The sequence below is a fragment of the Bubalus kerabau genome, chromosome 22 (assembly GCF_029407905.1).
Source record: "Bubalus kerabau isolate K-KA32 ecotype Philippines breed swamp buffalo chromosome 22, PCC_UOA_SB_1v2, whole genome shotgun sequence".
NCBI classification, from domain to species: Eukaryota; Metazoa; Chordata; class Mammalia; order Artiodactyla; family Bovidae; genus Bubalus; species Bubalus kerabau.
Genome location: NC_073645.1, coordinates 7,917,752 through 7,933,168, shown reverse-complemented (window position 1 = coordinate 7,933,168; position 15,417 = coordinate 7,917,752). Strand labels below are relative to the sequence as shown.

The window sequence follows — 15,417 nt, the reverse complement described above, 5'->3', positions numbered from 1 at the left end:
TCTGGTTCTAACTGTTGCATCTTGACCTGAATACAGGTTTCTCAGGAGGCAGGTAAGGTGGTCTAGTGTTTCCATCTCTTTAAGAATTTTCCAAGTTTGAGGTGGTCCATACAGTCAAAGGCGTTAGCATAGTCAATGAAGCAGGAGTAGATGTTTTCTGGAATTATCTAGCTTTTTTTTGTTTTGTTTTGTTTTTGATCCAGTGGATGTTGGCAATTTGATCTCTGGTTCCTCTGCCTTTTCTAAATGCAGCTTGAACATATGGAAGTTCTTGATTCACATGCTGTTGAAGCCTAGCTTGGAGAATTTTAAGCATTACTTTGCTAGCTTGTGAAATGTGTGTAATTGTGCAGTAGTTTGAAAGTTCTTTGATACTGCCTTTGTTTGGGATTGGAAGTAAAACTGAATCTTTTCCAGTCTTGCGGCCACTGCTGAATTTTGCAAATCTGCTAGCATATTGAGTGCAGCCCACTTGACTTCAGCTTCCAGGATGTCTGGCTCTAGGTGAGTGATCACACCATCATGACTATCTGGATCATTAAGATCTTTTTTGTATAGTTCTGTGTATTCTTGCCACCTCTTCTTAGTATCTTCTGCTTCTGTCAGGTCCATACCGATTCTGTCCTTTATTGTATCTATCTTTGCATGAAATGTTCCCTTGGTATCTCTGATTTTCTTGAAGACATCTCTAGTCTTTCCCATCCTATATTGTTTTCCTCTATTTGATTAATCACTTAAGAAACTTTTTTTAAAATCTCTCCTTGCTATTCTTTGGAACTCTGCATTCAGGTGGATATATCTTTCCTTTTCTTCTTTGCCTTTTACTTCTGTTCTTTTCTCAGCTATTTGTAAGACCACCTCAGGCAAACATTTTCCCTTTTTGCATTTCTTTTTCTTGGGGATGGTTTTGATCACCACCTCCTGTACAGTGTTAGGAACCTCTGTCCAAAGATCTTTAGGAACTCTGTCTATCAGATATAATCCCTTTAATCTACTTGTCACTTAAACTGTATAATCATAAGGGATTTGATTTATCTGGTCTCATCTTTACCATCTGGTTGAAATTGCTTTATTAAAATGGCAAACAATTGGAGCTAGGAGGCAGGATTTCTGGTTCCAATGATGTAAGTAAATCAGATAGTTTGTTTTCCCCAAAAGGTAAGTAAAAATCTAAGCAAAAATGTCAAAAAATATTTAGGGCTCTAAAGATTCACTAAAGCAGACAAGTTGGGAATAATATTCAAGAAGAATTGCTGTGACTTTAGGTAGGTAAAGCAGGAGCTAATGACCTTGTTATTTCAGTGGCACATTATCCCCCTTACCACTCTTAACCCCAAGTATAGTAGGCATATGGGTTTTATAAGGATGGGACTGGCCATGAAAAGCAGCAGATGTTCTTCAAGAGATGCCATAGTTAATTTGATGTAGAGTTAATAAAAGAATCAATTATAGTGAGAATTGAATGAGAAACAGCCTCAAGTATGTCAGTGAAAGTTGTGATTCCAGTTGGTAAGCTGAGAACAAGCCATAAATTTAGAAGAAATAAACAGAAAATGAGGGTCCAATAGAAAGGCTGGATAAGCTTTTCACACATCTCTGACACTACACACGTGCATAGAGAAGACATGAAAAGGCCTCGAGGATACAAATGCCAAAGAAAATCCTGAGAACTGCATGAACTTTCAATGCTCTCCCCAACAACCTAAACTCAGATAAACTGGCAAAGGTGAAAGCTTTACAGGACTTTTGAGAAAGGGTTATGGGAGATAACACTTTGTGTGTGGTGGAGAGAATTCTTAGGTCAAACAGAGTGTATCTCTAGAATGAGACTTTTTCTAAATATTGAGAGCAAATTAATTGAGGGGATAAATTCAATGAATATTTGGTAAACCTGTACTGTGTGGAAGTCATTGTGCCAATCACAGGTGGTTATAGATCACTAAAAGAAATTTATGGTTCAGTAGAATAGAAGGAGATGTAAAATCTAACTTTAATGCAAGGTACAATAAAATGCATTGGAGATACATTGGATATGTGTAAGTATGATGGAAAGAACAATGAATTTTCTGATTTGCTATGAAAATAAAGACTTTATCTAAAAAATAACATTTGAATTATGTGTAAAAAAGAATGGAAAGTGTATAATTTGGATTAAACTTTAAAACTTGACAGAGATGTCAATAAGCGTAGAATGGGAAGGGTATCCTATGCTGGAGTTAAACAAAACAAACCCTCTATATATAGTATCAAAGTTGGTTACATGGAGAGATGTAGCATGTGGTGAAACAAAAGAACTTGAAGTATTTCACAGCTGCTCTTGACTGCATGTGTGGAGATTAGGCTCTTCCTTCAGTAAAATAAGGACCTGTTCTGATTCATGTCTGTGTTTTAGAATAATCATTGTTTCAGTGTTGTGGGGAATCTGCAGAAATAAGGTTGTCAATCAGAGTCTACTGTAGCAACCTAATTTATGGTAATGTACAGGCATGGAAAAGGAAATGGTGACAGATGTATACATTTTGAAATAGCAATTTTAGAAACCAGACAATCATCTGTATGTATGCAGGTGAAGGAGGAAGAAGATAAACGTGACTGCAGTTGCTGATCTGAAGCCTATGTAATCCAAGATTAATTGGGCTCTGGAAAGTATAATTGCCTCCAAAGATGACAGGTTAGGTATATTTGACTTTTCTTACTGTAGGCATACAGGCATGAAACTAAAAGACACTTGATCTTTGGAAGAAAAGCTATGACAAACCTGGACAGCATATTAAAAAGCAGAGACATTACTTTGCTGACAAAGATCCATATTATTTGACTGACAAGTCCATATAGTCAAAGCTATGGCTTTTCCACTAATCATCTATGGGTGTGAGAGTTGGACCGTAAAGAAGGTTGAGCCCTGAAGAACTGATGCTTTTGAACTGTGGTGCTGGAGAATATTCTTGAGAGTCCCTTGGGATTCAAGGAGATCAAACTAATCAATCCTAAAGGAAAGCAACCTTGAATATTCATTGGAAGGACTGATGCTGAAGCTGAAGCTCCACTTCTTTGGCCAACCGATGCCAAGAACTGACTCATTGGAAAAGACCCTGATGCTAGGAAAGATTGAGGGCAGGAAGAGAAGGGAGTGACAGAGAATGAGATAGTTGGATGGCATCACTGACTGAATGGAAATGAGTTTGAGCAAACTCAGGCAGATAGTGATGGACAAGAAATGCTGGTGTGCTGCAGTTCATCAGGTTGCAAAGAACTGTACATGACTTAAAGTGAAAGCAAAAGTCTCTCAGCCATGTCCAACTCTTTGCAACCCCATGACCTATACAGTCCATGGAATTCTCTAGGCCAAAATACTGGAGTGACCTTTCCCTTCTCCAGGGGATTGTCCCATCCCCGGGATTGAATCCAGGTCTCCCACATTGCAGGTGGATTCTTTGCCACCTGAGCCACAATGGAAACCCCAAAATTATGGAATGGGTAGCCTATCCCTTCTCCAGTGGATATTCCTGACTTAGGAATCAAACTGGGGTCTCCTGCCTTACAGGTGGATTCTTTACCAACTGAGCTATCAGGGAAGCCCGTACATGACTTAGTGACTGAGTAATAGCAACATGTATATTTGAGTCTGTATATGTGTCCATGTTTCTGTATTGGAAGAAGGATAATATATTGTCAGTTTATCTTGGAATATGTTAAATTTCTGGGGCCTGTCAAAAGTCTACCTTGCCTTGTCCAAAAATTTGGGTAACATGAGTACCTGGGCTTCTCATAGAAATAATGACTGAAAACTTGGGAATAGGTAAAAGAGAGGAAAGCTATATATTGATTTTTGCAAATGTTAATACTGAAAGACTGAGGATTGAATAAGAAGCCAGAAAGAAAATCCCTCAGTTACCAGAGAACTAGAATGAGAATCAGCAATTTTCTGTAAAGGTGTAAAGAGTTTTACATAGTTAAGTACTGAGTAATACATACTATTTTATTTATATACTATTAGAAATACATACTATTAGAGATAGATGAATTAGATTTATGATTTTGTATGATTTTAGTAGTATGATGTGAGTGAAGATCAGATTTATAACTATGCATTAATTATTCATAAATAAATTAATAAAATATCTAAATTAATCAATTAATCCAAATGTCTACATCAGAGCTGGAAATTCAGAGTTTTATAGTAGGCTTCTCTGGTGGCTCAGTGGTAAAGAACTAGCCTGTCAATGTAGGAGATGCAAGTTTGATCCCTGGATCAGAAACAATCACTTGGAGAAGGAAACGGCAACTCTCTCCTGTATTCTTGCCTGGAGAATTCCAAGGACAGAGGAGCCTGGCAGTCTACAGTCCAAGGGGTCACAAAGAGTCAGACAGAACTGACTAAACAATAAAAAAAATAGTAGCATGAAGTCTTATCTGGGAAAACTGTTTATAGACTAGGGTATGGGAGGATTATAGCCCAAAGGTAATAATCAGTAGAGAGGAAAAGATTATTGTAGTAAAATACAATAGAAAGAAATGGAATAATTAGTTGAGCATAGGTAAAGGCAAGGGGAAAGGATGGGCTTTAAAGCAATGAAAAGAAACATGACAGAAGCAATAAGAATTGAAGAAAAAGAAAAGAAGTGGGGTGAGAATAAAGGACACAGCTATATACAGGATTCCTTTTAAATAAATTTAGATTCCATTTTTCAGAGGGTATAGAATATTGTCAAGTTCTGAGGCAGTTTTTCTCAAGATTGCCTGCATATTACAGCTGCTTTAGTTTATTAGACGAGATCTCTCTGAATGACTCTACTACATGTTGCAATATCATTCAAAGAGAAATATCTCAGGGTGTAGTCCAGGCATCGATATTTTTAAAAGTTTCTCAGGTAAACTTCTAATAAATACTCATATAGGATTAAAAACCATTGATTGAAGAGAACTGTAAAAGTCTAGGAATAACATCTTTGAAGTACAGAGTGGATCGCTAACTACAGAAATTAAAATCTATATCTTATATATCCAAATCTGTATCTCTAATACAAAGCAATTGGTTTTTCAAACAAAATTAGCAATGTGAGAAATGAGACTTTAAGACAAGAGAGTGTGATATCCATTAGCATCAACCTGGAAGATTTCATTGATGGTTGACAAAATTGTCTGTTGTCAACATAAAATATACTCCCTGACCTAAAGAAGAATCATACTCCCTCATGCTCCTGCAAGCGTATTTCATGACCATACATGTCAGGATCACCCTGTTCCTTTTTACAGTAATCAAGCATACTAGATATAAAATCAGAAAACTAGTTTATAATTGAGAACTTGAAATAGGAACCTGGATAATAGTTTTATGACTGATCCATGCATGTGCACAAGGATAGCTACCTTATAATAAGAAGACAGTGGACTCAAATAATTATGTACTTATATCAGGCCAAGATAGTCTCATGTCTACACTGAAAATGATCTGATTATAATACTTAAAAACCTGTTATCTAAGGCCCTCTTTGCTGGACACTGCTCATTGTGTCTTTTATTTCTAATATTTTGCCTCTTTTGGACAACAGATTACTAACCAAGTGAAGTGAAAGTTGCTCAGTTGTGTCTGACTCTTTGCAACCCCATGGACTATATAGTCCATGGAATTCTCCAGGCCAGAATACTGGAGTGGGTAGCCTTTCCTTTCTCCAAGGGATCTTTCCAACCCAGGGATCAAACCCAGGTCTCCCGCATTGCAGGCAGATTCTTTACCAGCTGAGCCACAAGGGAAGCCCAAGAATACTGGAGTGGGTACTTCTTCATGAGATCTTCCCAACCCAGGAATTGAACCGGGATCTCCTGCATTGCAGGTGGATTACCAAAGAGGAAACTAATCAATCTTCTGTTGAGTTACTTAGGAATGGGAGGGTTATGGAAGGGTTAGTTGTGAATGGAGTAAAAAAAAAAAAAAAAAAATGACCCTTAAACAGTAACTGCAAATCACAGTTCTGAATTATTTTACTCTGTTTTAAAATTTTTCTCTCAATGGGAAATCCATTTTATTTCTAGACCCTTGGAGGATGTATTACAGCCACACCACTCTTTTTACAACACCCTGAACTACACCTTGAGATATTTTTATTTAAATAATATGGCAATACACAGTAGAGTCACCCAGAGAGATCTTATTTAATAAAACAAAGCAGCTCTAATATGCATGCCAGGAATAACATTAAAAATACTAATTAAAAAGCTTAATTTTTTGGCATTTAAATAAATTAAAAATTAGAAGCATGTAAACAGAAATAACAATCTATGTTCAAATAGATTTTCAAAGGGAAATATATAAAATATGAATTTTAAATGCAGGGCAAATGTGTTTTAAAAAGAGATACATAAGGGAAATTAACTTTTGTAGTCTGCAAATGCCAGAAGTAAGCTTTTGATCCTCCAGGGCAAACAATTTTGAGATACGGTTCCATCACATAATTGCTATCGTTTTCTTAGTTACACTTTACAGTTCCCTGTGGGCTGTTTTTCTATATAAACTTACTTTTATTTCCAATTATGTTATTATAGAGATGAGAATCAGATCTAATTAAATATGAACATGACAGTAATTGTCATTCCTTTATCTCTACAAACCATAATTTTACTCGCTATGAAAGAATGCCTCAGTAAAGATAAATGTAGATCTCTAGGTCCATCAACTGACTAGAAATAAAGGCCAATATCCTTATTCCTCTCCATTCATTCAGATCTACTTGTTTACAGATTTTCCTTTCTTTCATCCTCAAATAAACATTTATTATGCATCCATTAGTTTAGGCATCTACTATATGGATACAGAGTTTGTGAATTTAGAAATAGACAAATTTCAGTTGTGCCCTCAAGAAAAATGGGTTAAAAAGACAGATTTCATCAATATGACAAGTGAAATTCCAAGATATACATAAAATGTACTGTGGCTATTTGTAACATTTTCCCCACTACCATATACACAGAAGAAGATATTCACATAACATGCATTTTCAGTGTTCAGTGTAGAATGTTACCCTTTTCTATATCACTGAAGAAAGCATATCTTAACCCAATAAATACAGTAGAGATGGCATTGCATTATTTCTAACTTATGTTAACAATTGGAATGAAAACTGAGCTTTTCCAGTCCTGTGGCCACTGCTGAGTTTTCCAAATTTGCTGGCATATTGAGTGCAGCACTTTCAGAGCATCATTTCAGGATTTGAAATATTTCCAATATTCCAGCAAATTTGGAAAACTCAGCAGTGGCCACAGGACTGGAAAAGCTCAGTTTTCATTCCAATCCCAAAGAAAGACAATGCCAAAGAATGCTTGAACTTCTGCACAATTGCACTCATCTCACATTCTAGTAAAGTAATGCTCAAAATTCTCCAAGCCAGGCTTCAGCAATATGTGGACCGTGAACTTCCTGATGTTCAAGCTGGTTTTAGAAAAGGCTGAGGAAACAGAGATCACATTGCCAACATCCGCTGGATCATGGAAAAAGCAAGAGAGTTCCAGAAAAACATCTATTTCTGCTTTATTGACTATGCCAAAGCCTTTGATTGTGTGGATCATAATAAACTGTGGAAAATTCTGAAAGAGATGGGAATATCAGACCACCTGACCTGCCTCTTGAGAAATCTGTATGCAGGTCAGGAAGCAACAGTTAGAACTGGACATGGAACAACAGACTGGTTCCAAATAGGAAAAGGAGTTCGTCAAGGCTGTATATTGTCACCCTGCTTATTTAACTTCTATGCAGAGTACAACGTGAGAAACGCCGGACTGGAAGAAACACAAGCTGGAATCAAGATTGCTGGGAGAAATATCAATAACCTCAGATATGCAGATGACATCACCCTTATGGCAGAAAGTGAAGAGGAACTCAAAAGCCTCTTGATTAAAGTGAAAGAGGAGAGTGAAAAAGTTGGCTGAAAGCTCAACATTCAGAAAATGAAGATCATGGCATCCAGTCCCATTACTTCATGGGAAATAGATGGGGAAACAGTGGAAACAGTGTCAGACTTTATTTTTGGGGGCTCCAAAATCACTGCAAATGGTGACTACAGCCATGAAATTAAAAGACGCTTACTCCTTGGAAGGAAAGTTATGACCAACCTAGATAGCATATTCAAAACCATAGACATTACTTTGCCAACAAAGGTCCGTCTAGTCAAGGCTATGGTTTTTCCTGTGGTCATGTATGGATGTGAGGTTGGATTGTGAAAAAGGCTGAATGCCGAAGAATTTTTGTTTTTGAACTGTGGTGTTGGAGAAGACTCTTGAGAGTCCCTTGGACTGCGAGGAGACCCAGCCAGTCCATTCTGAAGGAGATCAGCCCTGGGATTTCTTTGGAAGGGATGATGCTAAAGCTGAAACTCCAGTACTTTGGCCACCTCATGTGCAGAGTTGATTCATTGGAAAAGACTCTGATGCTGGGAGGGATTGGGGGCAGGAGGAGAAGGGGACGACAGAGGATGAGGTGGCTGGATGGCATCAATGACTCGATGGTCATGAGTCTGAGTGAACTCCGGGAGCTGGTGATGGATAGAGAGGCCTGGCGTGCTGTGATTCATGGGGTGCAAAGAGTCGGACATGACTGAGTGACTGAACTGAACTGAACTGAACTGATGTTAACAATTAGTTCCTGGTAAAGAATCTGCCTGCAATGAGGGAGACCTGGGTTCGATCCCTGGGTTGGGAAGATCCCCTGGAGAAGAGAAAGGCTACCTACTCCAGTATTCTAGCTTAGTGAATTCCATGGACTGTATAGTCCATGTGGTCACAAAGAGTTGGACACAACTGAGCGACTTTCACTTTAGGTTATGCAAAATAGATAATAATTTATCCTTTGAATAAATATTTACTGCAAGGCTAGTATATCTGGTATGTGCTGGTGTCAGAGTGGCAAACAAGACAGATGGTTGCTAATGGGGTTTTTAGTTTGGAGTGGGGACAAGAAGAAAAGATAATTTTAGGTGGCCATAGTGGCTCTAAAAGTAATTAGAGAAAGCAAGTTATAGAATAAGAACTGTGATGCAGGTTGTATGTGTATAGTGTATATTGGAAGGCTATTGACACTAAGCTATTAGGAAAGCTTTCTCTGAGGAGGTGATATTTTGAGCTGGGTCCTGTATGATGAGAGTGAGTTAGCCTTATAAAAGATCAGATAAGAAGTGTTCTTGGTTAATAGAAAATAGTGTACGAAAGCCATGAGACATACAGTTAACTATGTCTTCCCAGACATTTCACACTAATGAAGACACGCTGTTGTAATCATAGTATATTGGCTGCAAACTGGTGTGTTTTTGGTGGGCTGCAAGAACAGGAACTATTAATGAATAAAAAGTCAATTAGGATGCTTTGGGCTACGAAAAAATAATAAACTCAAAATGGCTTCACTAAATATCTCACCACATGAGAAATATTGAGATAGTTCCTGTTAAGGTTGTTTATTTCAGAACTCATCAAAACCATCAAAAGTCCAGGTTCCTTCCTTCTTTCAACTAATATATTGGCTGTGGCTTTAAAACTAGTCCCTTCAAGTCACAAGAGGGCTGTAGCAGCTGCATGCATTACATCTGCACACAGCACAGCTCAAAGGCAGGAAGAATGTCTCTTCCTTTTATCCTTTTGTAAAAACAGAGAAAATTTCTTCCAGAACCTATTAATAGATATTCCTTCAAGTCTAACGACTAAGAATTATGTTATATGACTATTATTCCTAAACCAATAGTCAAAGGGAATAGAATTAACATGATTAGCTTAAGGTAATCAAGATTCACTCAGTTCATCTTGAAGTATGTTGCCCCCAAATGCTGAATTTAAATCTCAGTTTTGCTAGTTAACAAGGGATTAAAAAAAGAAAGAAATGTTATCAGGTAGTGACCAGATAGTGTTTTTCCCAAGAACTTAGCTTAAGAGAGGCAGTATTATTTTGGTATTACATTATTGGGGTTTTCTTTGAAGACAAAATTTAACCTTTGTCTGTCTTGCCTCACTTCATCTTCTTTATTACATTATCCTGTTTAATTCCTTCCATTAAATCGATCAATTTCTGAAATTAGCATTTTTGTATACTTATTATTTGTATGTTTTCTATCTCATGTCACTGTAAAAGGGTCTTGTTCTTCCTCACCACTATGTCCCAATGATTAAAAGAGTGCCTGCAATAAACATTTATTTATGAAAAAAAATTACTAGGAATTATCTGCAGAAAACGACTAAGGAATGCTTCTTCAGAAAGCAAAAATGTCTAAAAAACAAAGAAAGTAATCAAGCTATAAATAGAAGGGAAAGACATCAAGGTAAAGGAAAAAATTGGACAAAATGGGAATGAGCAAGACACATTCAGGTAATTGGAAGTGGTGGTTGAGTAGGACTGAAACATACATATATGAATAGAAGGCCAAGGAGGAAGCTTGGAGGAAAGCATTCAGACCATGAAGACTTAGGTACATTGTTAAGGCATTTGAACTGCTTTTTTTTTACTCCTCTGAAATATATAACACTAAAATATATAGATACATAAATTCATTTATTAGCATTCTTTATATACTATACTATTATGTAATAAATTATATTCTATATAAACATATTATATATCATATATTGTTACATAACATATATTGTATATAAATTTTAATAATAATTTGGAGCCATTACAATACTCTAAAAAGTGTATAGAATCATGACCTTCCTGGCTTGAGAGCTATTTCAGATTATTAAGTCTGAGTCTCAGGTGTAGAGGAAGGTAGAGATCAGTAGTCTTTACATTACTGGGCAACTGAAACCTTTTGGGTTTTCTTTTTTTTTTTTTATTGATTACCTAAGTATTATATATGGAGCTTAAGATCCATGAAAGCTAGAGTGAATCTTGCGCATCTGTATTTCTCGGTAGCCACCTAGATGATTCTGATGTGAAATGGCAACCCACTCCAGTATTCTTGCCTGCAGAATCCCATGGACAAAGGAGCCTGGTGGGCTACAGTCCATGTAGTCTCAAAGAGTTGGACATGATTGAGCAACTAACACACACACACACACACACACACACACACACACACGCACAGTCACTTTGAAAAGTACTAGAGTTAACTATTCTCCAGAGTTCTAAAAATCTTCAAGGAAGAATATTACTACTTCTTTACAATTTATACACAGAATATTGAAAAAGAAATTTGAGATAACCTGCAACTCACTAAAATGTAGTAAGTACAGCTAATGATAAAAATGAGAAAAATCAAGAATAAATATTTTGCCAGATTTCTGTTTTCAAATATACCATTTATTATAGAATCTTAATTTTTCTTGTTGTAGTGATTCCATTTTAGGTTCAAGTAATCAATGTCTAAGAGTATTGTCCAATAATATAGTTCTTTGCATTTACCACTAAGGGAAATTTGGGCTTCCCTGGTAGCTCAGCTGGTAGACCTCAGTTGGATTCCTGTGTTGGAAAGATCCCCTGGAGAAAGGATAGGAATACCTCTGTAGTATTCATGGGCTTCCCTGGTGGCTCAAATGGTAAAGAATCCACCTGCAATGCAGGCGACATGGATTCGATCCCTGGGCTGGGAAGATCCCCTGGAGGAGGGCATGGCAACCCACTCCAGTGGTCTTACCTGGAGAATCCCCATGGACAGAGGAGCCTGGCAGGCTACAGTCCATGGGGTCACAAAGATTTAAGCCATTTTCACAATAGTTTAAAATAATTTGAAGTTTTAAACTACATGTTTAATCCTTGAAACTTCAGTATATTACTTTATTCACTTTATTATGTTCAACATAATTTTAAAAATCAATCTATAAATAGGTCAAATTGCTATTTGTGTATCCAGTTAATTCGGAGAAGGCAATGGCACCCCACTCCAGTACTCTTGCCTGGAAAATCCATGGATAGAGGAGCCTGGTAGGCTGCAGTCCATGGGGTTGCTGGGAGTCAGACACAACTGAGCGACTTCACTTTCACTTTTCTCTTTCATGCATTGGAGAAGGAAATGGCAACCTACTCCAGTGTTCTTGCCTGGAGAATCCCAGGGACGACGGAGCCTGGTGGGCTGCCATCTATGGGGTCGCACAGAGTCAGACATGACTGAAGCGACTTAGCATAGCATAGTATAGCATCTAGTTAATTCTACTTTAAAGTGCATATAGGTATACTTTCATTGAAAAAGTAAATATAAATCTTTTTAAGCTAAATTATGCCATAGGATAACCCTGAAATTCACTTTTATTTCTTAAGCAATTTCTTAACCAATGCATTGTAAAATACCAAAGGAAATAATTGTTTCAAATATATCCTCACATTATATGGGTAATTACCTGAATGACACTGTCCCCAGGATTCATATCTGTATAAACATAGACATCATAGGATATTTCAGGGAAGGTTGGAGTGTTGTCATTTGCATCCATCACCTGAATATTGACAATAACTGGCTCACTTTCTTGAACACCATCAAATGCTGTTATCTTTGGGGGTAGAAAAATAAATTTAATAGAGAAGTCATGCAAACATAAGCAGTACAGAATTCACTGCTACAATTTGAAAAGTTTTTCATATTTTTTACAGTTTCAAAAGGATACTAAAATGTTTGCTGATAAAAGGAAGTAATAAAACTATAATAGTACATATAATCAAAGTGTTTTAATGTGCTAGGAAGCAATTGTGGAGGATTCTGCTTGATTTTTATATATTGAATTGCAATCACACTTCGAATAACATGATATATAAAATGTTCTAGAGGCTTGAAATGGGCCAACATTGCTAATTCTTAGGAATTAACTATTTAACCTTTAAAAAATGAATAGGGAAATACTCTTACATATTTTGTATACAATGCAATAGTTGCTTTTACAGCAACATGCTTATATAATCAAGAAAGTATATGCCCTAAATATGTAATATTATTTTCTAATAACTCACAAAAATCACAAATTTTAAAGGCCCCATTGGCATTCATTAAGAGTGACATCTTAACTATATTATTAACTTTTAAAGAAAGTCTCACAAAAAGTCAGTGCTCTAACAATACCATTGTGGTCCTGAATGACTTATGAAATCTACTTTGTATCTAAGTTTTAAGTATAGATTTTAGGTCTTCTGGAAGCTCTGAGTCTGCTGTATAAATTTCTCCAGAAAAAACAAACAAACAAAATTCTTACATAAATTCCATTTCCTATATTTTTCTATCAGCTCATTTTTATTCCTATATTTGAATAAAATCTAGCTAAACTCCCTAAACTAAACTCCTTTTTACCCTGTATTCAGCTGTCAATCTTTCTCTCTCTGTTTCTCTCTCTTTCTCCTCTAGGTTAATCTAACCTAAGAATTCTTGTTGTGGGGGGCTGTCCTGTGTATTATGTCTCTCAGTATTGTCACTGTCTACCCACCAGATGCCAATAGCACCTTTTCAAAAGAGCAACCAAAAATGTCTCCAGAAATTGTAAAATGGTTCTGGGCAGGGTGGTGGGAGCAGGAATCTTCTCTAGTGAGAACCACTGGCCTAACCCTAAGACAAACCTAAAAATGCAATAACAATAAATATATAAACAAATTTAGAAAATAATTTTTAGTTTGTTGATTCTACTTTATAATACCTAAATTTAAGTCAATCGTGAGTGGATGGTGAAGAGTGAGACTCCCATTTTTTTTTTCATCTCAAAATTTATCTTTCTTCCATTGGAAGGAATAGTAATAAAACTATATAAACTGAGAAAAAAGAAATACTTTTGAGGAACATTTTATTATGCATATTCTCTGTTATTAATTGAAAATACTGCGTTTTTCTTTTCCGATCACTGACCTTTTCAGTTTTAAACAAACACCTCTTTCTCTTGCACACATATACATTTACGTGTGTGTATATATATATGAAATGTCTTTACCGAAAAGGTGTAAGTCTGCTGTTCTTCCCTGTCCACCGGTTGAAGTAAGGTGAGGTAGCGAGTGATTCCAGTCTGTGTGACAGTGAAGACTGAAGTGTAATCATTCAAAAAAAGGTGAAGCTCTGGGTCTTTCGTCTTAAACAAAAAAAAGCCATTATTTAAAATGTTAATAAACAATACAGTTATTAGTTCATTACCTGGAAATTCATTTTTCAAATTTATTACAAGTATAACTGATTAAGAATTTTCTAAAGAAAAGAGCTTCAACTAGAAATTTGTTCAGAGTTGAGTAAAAACTACCCAAAGATAATTACTCATTTGTGAAAAATACTTAAATAAGTACTGGTATAATTAATGTGAATAAAAGCAAAACTAATAGGAAGAATAAGACATTAAACAGTCTAATTGAATATGTTCTTACTGATTATTTAATATCAATATTTTCCAGAACTTCATTGGACTTGAGAAATAAGAAATAAATGCAAGAAAAAGAAACTGAAGCCCAGAATTTTAGCTGTAGAATTTTATAATTACTTCATTTGTAGAAATAAACTGCACACATGCATATTATTATTATGTTCTCATGTTTAATGTAAATTAGAAATAAAATTGGTTATGTGTAATTCATTATAAATATTATGCTTGTTCTTTCTTATTGTAAATATTCTCCAGGGGGGAAACATAATATTTATTTTGATTAAAATATTTCTGATTATTAAATTCAAATATTTGAATTGACACATGTCTGATAAAAAGGTTTAGTAAAAAATGATATATACATAAAATGAAAGTGATTGCAAAAGTTCAAAACACAGGTAATTAAGTAGGCACTGGAAATGCTTCACAATCTTATTGCCATCTCTGAAAGATAAGGTATTAATATCTGCAATTCAGAGAAAGAACAAAGACATAAAATGGGAAGCTTGGATTGGTATCTGCATAGTGGAAAAGAAAGGAAGGTGCAGTGAACAAAAGGGGATTATTGAGAGAGTGTGGACTATCAGGAAGGCTATAAAAAATAAGAACATACAGGGAGGTAAGGTGTTTCATAAATTATGGCAGCTTTAAAATTATTATGGTGTGAAAGGTGATTTAAAATCACAGGTTACTTTTCCATCAGATATCATCAAAGGCTGAGGGCAGAGTAGACAGTCTGGAATTGTTAAACATATTGTTGATTAAAAAAATTAGAAACTCCCATTTAAAAAATTTTTCTAGGTAGAAGTGAGAAAGTTGAAATGCATGCTGCTATATTAAAAGGTGTGCATAACTTGACCCACAGACACTTTATATCTACCTAAAGTTTCAATATGTGTATATTTCAAATAACCTTGGCGTGAATAGTTTCATTTGAACCTGACATGTTATGTATTTATAGTATCTCATTAGGAGATATTACTTAGCCATATCATGGCAGGTTTCTTGTCCACAATTTTAACGTGAGGTCAGTGTGCTATATTTATCTTGGAACATTAAAAAAATGGTATAGATAATAATTTTCCATCGATCCATTTATTATAAAATAATCAAAGTTGTTAAAAG

The 15,417-nt window shown here is 35.8% G+C and overlaps 1 protein-coding gene across 1 annotated transcript in view; it reads right to left on the bottom strand.

Annotated features, from left to right (window-relative positions):
* PCDH15 (protocadherin related 15) overlaps positions 1 to 15,417 on the bottom strand; it is a 1,792,715-nt gene that overhangs the window by 368,503 nt on the left and 1,408,795 nt on the right. The window contains exons 16-17 of the mRNA XM_055560763.1: positions 13,876 to 14,010; positions 12,310 to 12,459 (exon numbers count right to left, since the gene is read on the bottom strand). Of these exons, the coding sequence (XP_055416738.1) occupies positions 12,310 to 12,459; positions 13,876 to 14,010 (285 nt within the window). The remainder of the gene's footprint in view (positions 1 to 12,309; positions 12,460 to 13,875; positions 14,011 to 15,417) is intronic.